The 13139-nt window shown below is 45.4% G+C and overlaps 1 protein-coding gene across 7 annotated transcripts in view; it reads right to left on the reverse strand.

Moving 5' to 3' along the window:
* The window catches only part of kif6 (kinesin family member 6), a 165564-nt gene that overhangs the window by 14860 nt on the left and 137565 nt on the right, over nucleotides 1-13139 (reverse strand). For 6 of the 7 annotated variants that reach the window (XR_013799900.1, XM_079631893.1, XM_079631891.1 and 3 more), the window contains 2 exons: nucleotides 6418-6485; nucleotides 5629-5700 (listed from right to left, as the gene is read on the reverse strand). Coding sequence is in view for 5 of the 7 variants with exons in the window: in XM_079631893.1 (XP_079488019.1) it covers nucleotides 5629-5700; nucleotides 6418-6485 (140 nt within the window). In the remaining 2 variants the exon portion in view is untranslated. Of the gene's footprint in view, nucleotides 1-5628; nucleotides 5717-6417; nucleotides 6486-13139 lie in introns of all 7 variants that reach the window. The other variant, XR_013799901.1, reaches the window with a different exon arrangement.

Raw genomic sequence — 13139 nt, forward strand, 5'->3', positions numbered from 1 at the left:
CATTTCTACTTGGGTGTAGGCCATCAGCGCGGAAGAGCCTATGACACTTCCAAAACAGATTCCAATTATTTATAAAGAGCAGTTTCTGCTCATTGCACCATGACATTAACCATTAATTTAGCGCGAATAATCTACTGAACTTTTCATGCCCTTGCCGATACGTGGGAAGCGGCCCAGACACAATGATCGTTATTTCAGGCGATGCGGTGCGTACCGTCTCGATTAGGTTCCTATAATCCTTTTTCTAAACCTCCATTTGCCGCAGCCTGACGTCGTTCACTCCTGCGTGCAACACGACAGCTCCGACGCGCACGTCACCGTTCAAGATCTCGGGTACCCGCGCAGCGATATCAAAAACACGGTCATCTGGAAAGCAGTGGCTACGCACCTTACTTTTACCTGACGTAGCGTGGACGTGCCAAACAATTGAATCGCCGATGATCACAGCATCGCGTTCCGTTTCGTGAAGAGGGGAGAAGCGGTTGTGAGTGGAAATGTCGAAAACCGGGAGGGGCGGAGAGATTCTTCGCGTATTCCGCTGCGAAACCACCCAAGCTTCGTGACGGCGCGTCGGAGCCGGAGTGAATGAAACCATGGCTGATCGTGGCCTTGGCGCACGGGACCAATGCTGAGAGACGCACGGCCTGGACGAAATCGGAGTCTGCGGATTATTAACTGATTTGTGTGCATCGACGCGAGATGTTTCAAGAGCTAAACGCCAGTCTCTTAGCTCGGCTTGTCTCTCTAAAAGGTCGCGGATCTGCTTTTCTACAGCTTCCAGCTCAGACTGCACCGCGTGCAGCTCGAATGTGTCCTCACCTGCACCAAAAGGTAGACAACATACATTTGATATATTTGCCATTTAAACAGATGGACAGTAAGTTAGCAACGACGAAGCATGATTCGTTCTAAGACTAAGGGAAGTAGTTTTGCTACCACTGTTACTGTACCAGGTATGGAAGACGTTAGGAAAACTAATGAAGGAAGTGTATCCTGTCTTTGTTGTGGCAAAGAAAATTTCTTGAATTCCTGTACTGTGCTTTCTAAAAAAAATCCATAAAGAGAAGTTGGACTTTCTGAAGAAGAAATGAATGTCAATTCTTCCAATATGTGTTAAATCTAATAATGGAAACGAAATTGTGGAAACGTATGCCTTTTTAGATCCAGGCAGTTCAGCGAACTTTTGTACAGAAAGTCTTATGAATAAGCTTAATCTTTCTGGCAAAAAAATTATAATAATTCTGCTTAAAACCATGAATCAAGACAAATTGGTTTCCAGTTATGTTCTCAAGGATCTAGAAGTTGCTGGATTGGATCAGACACATTATTGTTCACTTCCTGGAGTGTATTCCCAGAAAAGTATGCCAGTTTCTAAATCCAATATTCCCATGCTGAGCGATATTGTTCGATGGCCTTATTTAAATAGCATACACTTGGCCACAATCGATGCAGGAGTTGAGCTCTTAATTGGAGCAAATGTACCAGAGACACTGGAGCCATGGCAGGTTGTTCGCAGTCAAATGAATGGACCATATGCGGTAAGAACCATACTTGGATGGACAGTGAATGGACCGCTTAAAGGAATGGAAAATAATGGAACTTTCTGTAATGACCAACCTCATGTGACTGTTAACAGGATCTGTGTCTCAAAATTGGATGAGCTTTGGGAACAACAGTTTAAAACCGATTTCCCTGAAAATGCTCTGGATGAACTGGTAGGGATGTCTAAAGAAGATAATCAGTTCATGGATCTCGTATCTCAGTCTGTAAAACTTATAGATGGTCATTACTGCATTGGTTTGCCCCTCAAGAATAAAGATGTGGTCCTACCAAACAATAAAATAGTTGCAGAACAGTGGGCTTTGAGTCTGTAAAGAAAATTCAGAAAAGACTCCGCATTTCAAGCAGATTATACTGCTTTCATGGAAGATGTGATTTCCAAAGGATATGCAGAAAGTGTACCTGTGGAGGAACTTGAGAGGCATGATGGTCGTGTGTGGTACATACCTCTTCATGGGGTTTACCATTCGAAAAAGAAAAAGATCAGGATTGTTTTTGACTGTAGTGCGTCATTTCAGGGAGTGTCATTGAATGGACAACTACTTCAGGGACCAGACCTAACAAGCACTTTAATAAGTGTTCTTACAGGATTCAGAATGGAGTCTGTCGCCTTAATGGCTGACATTAAATCCACGTTTTATCAAGTGAAGGTTCCTGTGGAGGATTCTGACCTTTTGAGATTTCTGTGGTGGTGAAATGGCGACTTGAGTAAAGACTTGGAGGAATTCAGAATGGTTGTACATCTGTTCGGAGCTTCTTCATCCCCAAATTGTTCTAATTATGGAAGTTTGTTTAATTGCAGGACGGCAGAGGTCATACGGAAACACTTCTATGTGGATGATTGTCTTACTTCAGTGCCCATAGAATCTGATGCTATCCAACTATATAAGGAGCTTCATGCAATGTGTGCTAAAGGTGGATTCCATCTGACCAAGTGGATGAGCAACAGTCGGGAGGTGCTGAATTCCATAACAGAAGACGACAGGGTGAAAGAGGTAAAGGACCTTGACTTGAACCATGTTGTGCGTCCAATGGAAAGGGTACTAGGTCTTCAGTGGTATGCTGAATCTGACACCTTCCTATTTTCTTGATGGGTAAAGCTCGAGTAGCACCAGCGAAATCTACCACCATTCAGATAGTGCCAGATTGTTAAAAATCATACACACAACTCAAACATTCTAAAACTCTACGAAACCAGTTGAAACAACTGGATTGAACACTTCAATTTAAATGTTGTGTCAAAAACCTTTAAATACAATAAATAAAACTACAATAGGCTATAGGGCCTACATTTGGACACATCGAAAGATTTATCCTGAAAGCCTTTGCCTGTTCTGTATCAACAGGCTGGCTATCCGACACTCTCCATATGAAAGAAAGGCGATTAACAATCCTGCACCCCCATGTCTATGGATCTGCAGCTTCTTTGATAAGTCATAGTCAGTCCGACCACTACATAACTACAGCCATGACAGCAAAACGCGCGGATACAGGAGCTGAACAAGCAGTAAAAGAAGCAAATTATCAGATGCTGCTAGAGGAAGAAAGGCAAAAGGAATCCATAAGAGAGTTAGAGGAACAACAACGCAAAGCTCTAGAGGCACAAAGGTGTGAGTTGGAGCGATTGCAGGCAGAGAAAGAGATACGGGCAGCTCAAGCCAAGTTGAAGATCTACGATATGGAGACAGAACACAAGGATGCTATCTATGTTAAAAAGGAAAGGAACATGGAAGCAAAGAATGTGCCTGTAACTACAATGCCCCTCACTCAAGTTGCATCGCCCCGTTATACAGACATTCCCTCTCTCGCTCAGATCCTTCAAGACAACATAGTCTTAAATAGGCTTCCTGTTCCTGAGCCATTTGTCTTTAATGGCGATCCCATACAATTCATTGAATGGAAGGCAGCATTCACCTCACTCATTGACCAAAGGGCAATCACACCAGCTGAAAAACTATACTACCTGAAAAAATACATTGGTGGCCCAGCACGTCAGGTTTTAGATGGCAACTTCTACCGAAATGACAATGAAGCCTACCAAGACGTTTGGGACAAACTAAATCGTCGCTTTGGCCAGCCATTCGCCTTTCAGAGAGCATTCAGAGAGAAGCTCACCAACTGGCCGAGAATTCCATCAAAGGATGCTGAAGGACTGGTACGCTTCTCAGATTTTCTGAATGCCTGTCAAGATGCCATGCCTCATGTCAAGGGTCTCGACATATTAAATGACTGTAAAGAAAATCAGAAGCTTGTTCACAAACTAACAGACTGGGCAGCTTTACGCTGGGACCGACAAGTGACTGCAAAGCCTAAATGAAAATAAAGAATTCCCAAGTTTCAAGGAGTTTGCTAGATTCACATCAACTGAAGTTGAGATAGCTTGCAATCCCATTACGTCATTCCATGCCCTTCGTTCATCATATTCTAGCACTGAGAAGAGAAATCTCAGAGAAGTGAAGGAAAAACAAGGCCAGTGTTCTTACCACTCAAACAGTCACTGACAAACAGCACACCCGGGCCCTTAAGAGAGCAGCCAGAAAAATGGAGCGCAACTGGAAGAAAACAAAACTAGAGGTATTTCGGTAGAGCTCGATTGCTTACAGAGAGGCTTTAAAAGAAGAGAATTCAAGCTTCATGCCTGTGTGACTGGGTATTCACTGAGTTACAGTTCATTTTTGGACACTTTTCAGAATGGACTTCACCGACAGAGAGAAGGCAGAACTCGCATCATGTTTGTTTTTCTTTATTTGGCAAAAAGCACAACACTTTGTTTTTATTGCGAGTATACACAACAAAAATAGACACTTATGATGATGTATAACAATTTGTAAGATCAAAATCAACAGAGTATTTTGAGTGTCTTTTTCGCTGATAAGAAAAAAAGCGAGCTGGTATCGCCAGCGCGAACTGCCGACCCCAGGGGGTTAAGTAATAAAGTACAATCACTCAAATACTTAAAGGTGCTGTATGGAGTTTTCAGCGGCATCTAGCGGTGATGTTTCAGATTGCAACCAATACATTTACTAGGGGTGGTTAATCTGTCTGATTTCCCGATTGCGATTATTGAAGTCCCGATTCGATTACAGTCGATTTTCGATTATTAACGATTCTCGATTATTGATTTTCCATTTCACAACAGTAAATTCACTACAGTAAAAATCACAACAATAACAAATTATAACAAACTTCAACATATTCTGAATCTCTATTAACATAAAATACGGATGTCCACGCATCACATGTTACAGCTATCCTACCCGCTTTCTTCAGTGATTCCATGACTTCGGTTTTGGTCTTGTTGTAGAGTGTGGGGATCGCTGTCTGTAAAATATCTCCGAGATGGGACGTTGTATCTCGGCTCCAAAGTGTGCAACATCTTGCAAATGGATGCAAATCCTTGGCAATAAAAGTTGCGATTGATTGTGTAATGCGCTTTGCCCTTTCCGGGCCGGGTGGAAGCTTTGACAATATTGTTTCCACGCTTCAGAGTTCCGTCTTTTGCGTTCCGTCAATATTACGTTATCGATTTTCTTTTTTGAAAATCGATTTTTGGCATTTGTGAATCGATTCAGAATCGTCCACGTCCGCATCGCGATGCATCTAAGAATCTATTTTTTTCCCCACCCCTAACGTTTACATGCGAGTGCTCGTGCGCGTGCTTTCTTTTGTTTTTTATTATTATGTGGAGTTTGTGTTGGAGTCTGTCTTGTGCTAGTCGTTTCCTAGTATTAGCAGACTCCATGTCATAAAGTTGCAGTGTCGTCGCTGTTGAGTGCAAAGTCAGTAGACGAGGCGAGAGGCGAGACGCTTGGGAGCGTGCATGCAGGTCTCAGTCACGTCACTGGATTTCGCGGCAAATCCGACCCGGAGCCTTCACATAAAAATAGGAATACTTGCTTTCAGAGGTAATAGAAAAACCTGCCAAGTGGATCATTTTATTGTGAGATTACAATCCCTTCACACACAGGTAATAAAAAATGGATTCATTTTAGTAGAAACACTCCATACAGCACCTTTAACATCCCTGAATCTTAACTTTTATTTGTTATGCAAAATTATATTTCTTACCTCTGTCTCATATCTCTTTCCCTTTGTCTTCTCTCCTGAGTATCAGTGTCATCACCTTTTGGATTATTGTTCCTGAATGAAAAGGACCCTTGGTAAATGCAAAAAATATTATTGATCACAATAATAATGAAAAAAACTAAAAAACAATATTGGTCAAGGTATGGTTGCAAAGAAACAAATCTTCTTGTTCAAATTGCTTTGCGAAAATAACTGAAGCAACATTATTTTTAAGCATTTTGTCACAAATTAAATTCATTGGTACAGTGGCTCAGTGGGTAGCATTGTCAACGTCCCCGGTTGGAGCCCCGACTGAGCCAGGAGTCCTCTCTGTGTGGATTTTGGATGTTCTCCCAGCATCAGCGTGGGTTTCCCTCACAATCCGAAAAAACTTGCAATATAGGTGAATTGGAAACGCTAAATTGTCCCAAACCATGTAATGGGGTGGGTTGAGGAAAGACCTGGTGACTTACCCTGGAAAAATCATTGCCAAGAAAATTCATGAACTATCTCTCTTGTATGGCAAGATATTATATGTAATATATATATATATATATATATATATATATATATATATATATATATATATATATATAATTATTATTATTTTTTTCTATAACTAATTCTCATTTGTTTGTTTTTTCACTTTCAGCAGCATGGGACCCCATACAAACATGTACATATTCACACGCACGCACACACACACGCACGCACGCACGCACGCACGCACGCACGCACGCACGCACGCACGCACGCACGCACGCACGCACAAAATATATACAACATTGTCACCTGGTTAACATGCAGCTGAGAGGGCTGACGTGACTTAGACTGCTTCCAGTGTTCTCTGCGCTGTGACCCTGATGAAGAATGATACAAATATATATGTTATGCCAATGTAAAAATTCTAGCTTCCCATACACTTTCATAGTCTTTTAAAAACAAATCATAAAGTAAATCAATGAATGGAACCGTACACTGACTGCATACAATTCAGAATTTTGAATATTATAGCACCACCTAGTGACAGCAGTTTTTTTTTACAGCCAAATAGTCTCAACTACTTGATTTACATGGTATCATCAGTTTGATGAGGCAATAATACAAAAATATTTAGCGTAATTTAAATCTTTTCCAAAATAATGACAGACTTCCTGTTTTGCATCTTCACAATCACATTTCTTTGTAACACAACAACAAAATTAAGTGTCTTTGGTGAGGCTTGTTCTGAAAATGGTCTGAGAAGCTAATTTTGGTTAGGAATGGACACACTTTATAGGAGGAGTAAAAAGTAAAAAAGGGTGTTCAGGCAAATATCAAACCTTGGAAAATGTATAATAATATTCTACAAGCTTTTTGAATATCAGAGGTTTGCTCCATGAAACAAGATTAGAATACAAGCCAGGCTTATTTTGGTTAGTCAGACTTATTGTCGGTGGATTCTGTTTCATAAAACAAACTTAAAATAGTTCAAACTCAGTTACCATGGTAACTAATGCTGGGAAACGTACTCGGTTACTAACGTAACCTCGGTTCTCTCTAGAGAGAGGAACGAGTACTGCGTTGTCATAGCAACGCATTGGGAAAAATCCTTTTCCACGAGAATACTGAAGCAAAAATTATCCTTAATTTTGTATCTATGTAAAACGCTTTGCCCCAGCATACAGACCTAGGCGAGACAGCTCGCGCGCCTATTGGCTGCTGTGCGGCAAAATCTTAAGCCAATCGAGCGAGCCCTAGAGTGACGTCACACCCAATGCGTCCCGCCGAAACGGGCGTGGCTTAGGGCTATATATTTCGCTCACAGGCTTATGAACTCTGATTTTTAAAGCGAAACAACCAGAGCGCATACACGGCAGGAAACGCAGTACTCGTTCCTCTCTCTAGAGAGAACCGAAGTTACGTTAGTAACCAAGTACGTTCTCTTACGAGAGATACTCTCGTACTGCGTTGTCGTAGCAACGCATTGGGGAACACCCTGTAAGACGCCGTGTGTGCAGTGATCCGACACCATAGACCCAGAGCACTGAGCTGGGGTTCATATAGTACATAATCACCTGTAGGACTCACAGAGAATCCTGAAAGAGGTGGGCTCTAACCACCATCTCTCACAAAAATGACTGCCTTAGCAGATCAGTATAGAATTGACTGCGCTTAGCAGATCAGTACAGAATAGACTGTGCTTAGCAGATCAGTACAGAGTAGACTGCGCTTAGCAGATCAGTACAGAATTAACTGCGCTTAGCAGTTCAGCATAATAATGCCATAATAGACGACTGAAAAGTCAGTCTAACAAATACGGTTATTTAAACCGACAATATCTTGGCCTGTAAGGCGGGTACCTCGAGGTTATAAAACCTGATAAATGTAGACGGTGAGGCCCAGCCTGCCGCCATACAAATATCCTGTAAGGCAATCCCACTCGACCAAGCCCACTCTAACACCCAAAGGGCACTGAATGCCTTTGGATGCGTACGCTAGAGCTATAGCGTCCACTATCTATCTGGATAGGCTCTGTTTCGAAGTGGCCAGTCCCTTGAGACGCCTACTGAATGAAACGAAAAGCTGCTCTGTCTGTCTGAAAGCGGACGAGCGCGACACATAAGCTCTCAATGCCCTCACTGGGCAGATGAAATTTTCGTCCATATTCTCCCCGATGACCGGAAGGGCAGACAGGGAAATAACCTGCGCCCTAAGCGGTGTGTTTAGGGATTTTGGAACGTAACCATGCTTAGGTTTGAGCACGACTCTGGAGTCATAAAGCCCAAATTCCATGCACGACGCGCTTCAGTGAGCGCGTGCAAGTCCCCAACACGCTTCACTGAAGCGAGAGCCAGGAGAAACACCGTCTTGAGCGACAAGTGTTTCATATCAATCTCCTGAAGAGGCTCGAAAGGAGGACCCTTCATGGCGTCCAGCACCGTGGAAAGGTCCCAAATGGGAACTGTGGGAGGTCTGGGTGGATTAAGTCTCCTAGCTCCTTTAAGGAACCGAATGACTAAATCGTTCCTTCCTATGGACTGGCCGTGTGCGGTTTCAGAAAAAGCCGCTATAGCCGCCACATATACCTTGAGTGTGGAAGGGGATCTCCCGCTATCCAACATCTCTTGTAAGAAGGACAAAACCTCTGTTACTCCGCAATCTGGGGGTGATACGCCACGAGACGTGCACCAGCCAGAAAAAACTGACCATTTGGACGCATAGAGCCGTCGCGTAGACGGAGCTCTAGCCTGTGTGATCGTGTTTATCACTCCCTGAGGGAGGTCAGCGGATACCCGTTGATGGCCCACACATGAAGGGACCATAGCTCCGGGTGAGGATGCCAAATCGAACCATTTGCTTGAGAGAGGAGATCTCTCCTCAGAGGCACTGGCCACGGGGCGGTGCTGGCTAACTGCATCACAGCTGGGAAACAGAGTTGATTCGACCAGAGCGGCGCTACTAGCAGCACTGAGCATCCTTCCTCCCTCTCCACCACTTGGGTCAGGAGGGAGACAGGGGGAAAAGCATAAAGGGGGCGGCATGGCCACTGATGAGCCAGCGCGTCCTTGCTTTTCGAGAAAAATTCTAGACAGTGAGCGTTCTCTGGAGACGCAAAGAGGTCCACTTCCGCTCTGCCGAATTTCTTCCACAACAGTTGTACTGTGTGTGGGTGTAATGACCATTCTCCTGCCGGAACGCGGTTCCTGGACAGTACGTCTGGTCCCACATTCAGGTGCCCCGGCACGTGCGCCGCCCTTAGTGAAAAGAGGTTGCAGCGCACCCATATCAGAAGGCGTTTGGTCAGCCTGTATAACGACAGGGACCTGAGGCCGCCCTGGCGATTTATGTATGACACCACTGACATGCTGTCTGAACGTATCAGTACATGGCAGCCCATAATCAGGGGACGAAAGCGAGTGAGCGCTTTGCACACTGCTAACATCGAGGCAGTTTATGTGGAGGAGCTTTTCCCACTCTGACCAAAGGCCAAACAGCGGTCTGCCCTCGAGCAGCGCTCCCCATCCTGCGTTGGATGCGTCCGTAGACACCACCCTCAGACTCGAGGAAGTCCCTAGGCTTACACCTGACAGGTACCAGTCTTTTGACCTCCATGGTATCAAAGCTGCAACGCAAGCTTGATTGACCTTGAGGCGAAGCCGACCGGTGGCCCATGCTTTGCAGGGCACCCTCCCTTTGAGCCATATCTGCAGCGGGCGCATGCACAGCAGACCCAGCTGCAGTACTGCAGATGCTGAGGCCATCAGACCTAGCATTTTCTGAAATCTCTTTAGAGGGAGAACAGCACCGCAGCGAAATGAGCTGACTGTGCGCTGGATGCGCAGCGCGCGCTGTTGTGACAGCTGCGCTGTCATCGACAGCGAGTTCAGTTCCAGTCCCAGAAAAGAAATATTCTGACTGGGGGAAAGCGAACTCTTTTCCCAGTTTACTGTGAGACCGAGATTCTCGAGGTGACTCAGCAGCAGGGCTCTGTGCGCCACTATCTCTGAATGAGATTGGGCTAGAATGAGCCAATCGTCCAAATAGTTCAGCACTCGAACACCCTGCAGTTTGAGGGGAGCGAGTGCTGCGTCCATGCACTTCGTAAATGTACGGGGTGCTAGAGACAAGCCGAACGGCAGGACTTTGTACTGGTATGCCTGGCCCTCGAAGGCGAATCTCAAAAATCGCCTGTGACGTGACGCAATCTGTATTTGAAAATACACGTCCTTTAGATATACTGACACGAACCAGTCTCCTTGGCGAACGTGCGCGAGGATTTTTCTGGTCGTTAGCATTCTGAACTGGCGTTTCACAAGCGCTCTGTTCAGTTGCCTCAGATCTAGTATGGGTCTGAGACCCCCGTCTTTCTTGGGTACCAGGAAGTATCTGCTGTAAAGCCCCCCTTCGCTCTGAGCCTGAGATAAAGGTTCGATAGCCCTTTTTCTCAGAAGTTTCTGAATTTCGGCTCGAAGTAGATGTGCTACATTCGAATCTACCGAAGTCTCGACGCGCGCCGTGTGGCGGCGAGGGTGTCTGCGAAACTGTAGCGAATAGCCTTCTTTTATGATGTTTATCACCCATTTTGAAACCCTGGGAAGCTTTTCCCATGCATCTGCACGTGTAGCTAGGGGCTGAGTGAAAAGCGCGTTCTGATCGACTCGCGATACAGCGGCTTTCGTGAGCTGCGACAGAAATGTCTCGCTCGCAACATCTGAGGCCGGGGCCGTGCTTATGAAAGCGGGCAGAATGTCCGCGCTCGACCCTTCAACAGCCTTCAGGCGGGAGAGGGAGGGCTGGACGGTCTCCGTAGGAACCGTAATGCTTGTGTGGGAACGCGGGCACTGGGGACCGGGCACGTTTACCACCTTTATAGCATCGCTCGCCGGAGCGGAGCGCCTGCACGCAGGTTTCGTTTTTACAGAAACCGTGCGATGAGCAGGAGGTAGCATTAGTGGGCACTGGGTAGTGGGCACGTGTGCTACTTTTAACGCGCAATCGAACTGAGTCGATTTTATGTGCGCTGGCCCTGTGTGTGGGGCCGTGTTTGTGTGTAGGGATGTGCACATTACAGCGGGCAGATTTACTACACAAGAAACACCATCGGCCGTGGCCGGGACACCAGAAAATACACCGGGTATCGAGGCTGAGGAAGCCGGAGACACAGTTCGCGGGCGCGCCGGCGAACTTTGGCGGCTTGATGGAGGTTCGGGGTTCCGCTGTGCACGGCGCTTTTTACGGCGCGGCACAACAGCGGAGAACACGGGCTCCTGGACGAAGGGCTCCTGGAACGAAGCCAGGCGAGTCCGCAGAGTCGCCAGAGGCAGCAGTTCACAGTGATGGCAGCCGCCATCCGCAAGAGCGATAGCCGCGTGTTCCTCGCCCAGGCAGGAAGCGCAAATCACGTGGCGGTCCCCGTCGCTGAGCGTGGTTTGTTTGCACGAACCGCAAAGAGGCATCTTGAGAAAGACGCCGCTCCCTCAGATACAACAGTTAGAAATAAGTGTGAGTCGCGCCGGCGACCTCACACACACTCAACACAGTGAAAGGATATAATAGGCGCCGGAACGCGCAGCTGGAAGGCGACGTAGGCGGCGGTGCCAGCAGCTTGTCGTGACTTCTCCCGCTGACGTGCTCTCTCGACGGCGCAGCTTCTTCACTCGGATCAGCGATGAGTTGTCTTCGCTGAAGGATAAAAAAACAGAGTTCATAAGCCTGTGAGCGAAATATATAGCCCTAAGCCACGCCCGTTTCGGCGGGACGTGACGCAGGAGGGCGCAAAGCGCCCTCATTGGGTGTGACGTCACTCTAGGGCTCGCTCGATTGGCTTAAGCTTTTGCCGCACAGCAGCCAATAGGCGCGCGAGCTGTCTCGCCTAGGTCTGTATGCTGGGGCAAAGCGTTTTACATAGATACACAATTAAGGATAATTTTTGCTTCAGTATTCTCGTGGAAAAGGATTTTCCCCAATGCGTTGCTACGACAACGCAGTACGAGAGTATCTCTCGTAAGAGAACTAACCTGGTCCAGGGCCGGCTAAGCCTCAGTTGTTACACCGTTCCTCTAACACTGGCCAACAGGAACCACTGACCCTCTCATACCATTATTGGACTTTATTAACCACTATTAGTCCAAAAAAAAAAAAACACCCACAGAAAATCAACTTAAACAGGGCTACAATGATAAATTAGACAATATAGACCTATATGTATATATATTGTGCAGCGATGGGTTTTAATGCGCAATATATAGCCTCTCAAAACCAACCGTCAACCTCACCTGCACGTGGTGCTGCTGCTTTAACTAAGAGGCTCTGGTGACAGCGATTATGGGTGCTGTATAATAAACCCACCAACAATCCAACATGGCCAACTTTTGGGATCATGAATTGTCAAAGACCTGATCATGCTGGATGAAATACAGAAGGGTCTGTGCAGTATCTGTCACCTCGCTGTACCTACACCTTGACGGCTCTACCTAATGCTACGGCGTACCCGGGAGGCGACGCAAATGCTCGTATAAATCTATTCAAAGAGGTACCATTGAATATTAGTGCTTTAAATGTGCAAACTTTATTACAAACTGGACAACAAGCTTTATTAGCTGCTACATCGCTAGGACACATTTCTCAATACTTAGGTCACTTTTTCAAAACTCTTCACACAGTGAGCACAACAGAAGTATATGTGGGCTAAACTGTGGATCATTTATCATTGCTTTGGCACAAAATGTATTCAATGACTACATCTTTCAAATTACATTACAACTCTTTTCTCACTTCGACACAACAACCTCCAAAACTGTTAAACTTAAGTTCAAAACAATAACATAATACAAAACTGTATACGACAGCATTTTGCCATATTTCTACAGTAATATTGTAATGAAATATATTTCGAATTTAAAAATTAAATGGTATTTTAATTTTGGACAACTGGACCAACCACAGCTGATTGTATCTGTATCGGTGGATGGTGTGTAGACACATTTTTGTACTTTGGAATTACTAATTTGAAAAAAAAAGGACATCAAATA

This window comes from Phoxinus phoxinus (genome assembly GCF_949152265.1).
Source record: "Phoxinus phoxinus genome assembly, chromosome: 13".
In the NCBI taxonomy this organism is placed as follows: domain Eukaryota; kingdom Metazoa; phylum Chordata; class Actinopteri; order Cypriniformes; family Leuciscidae; genus Phoxinus; species Phoxinus phoxinus.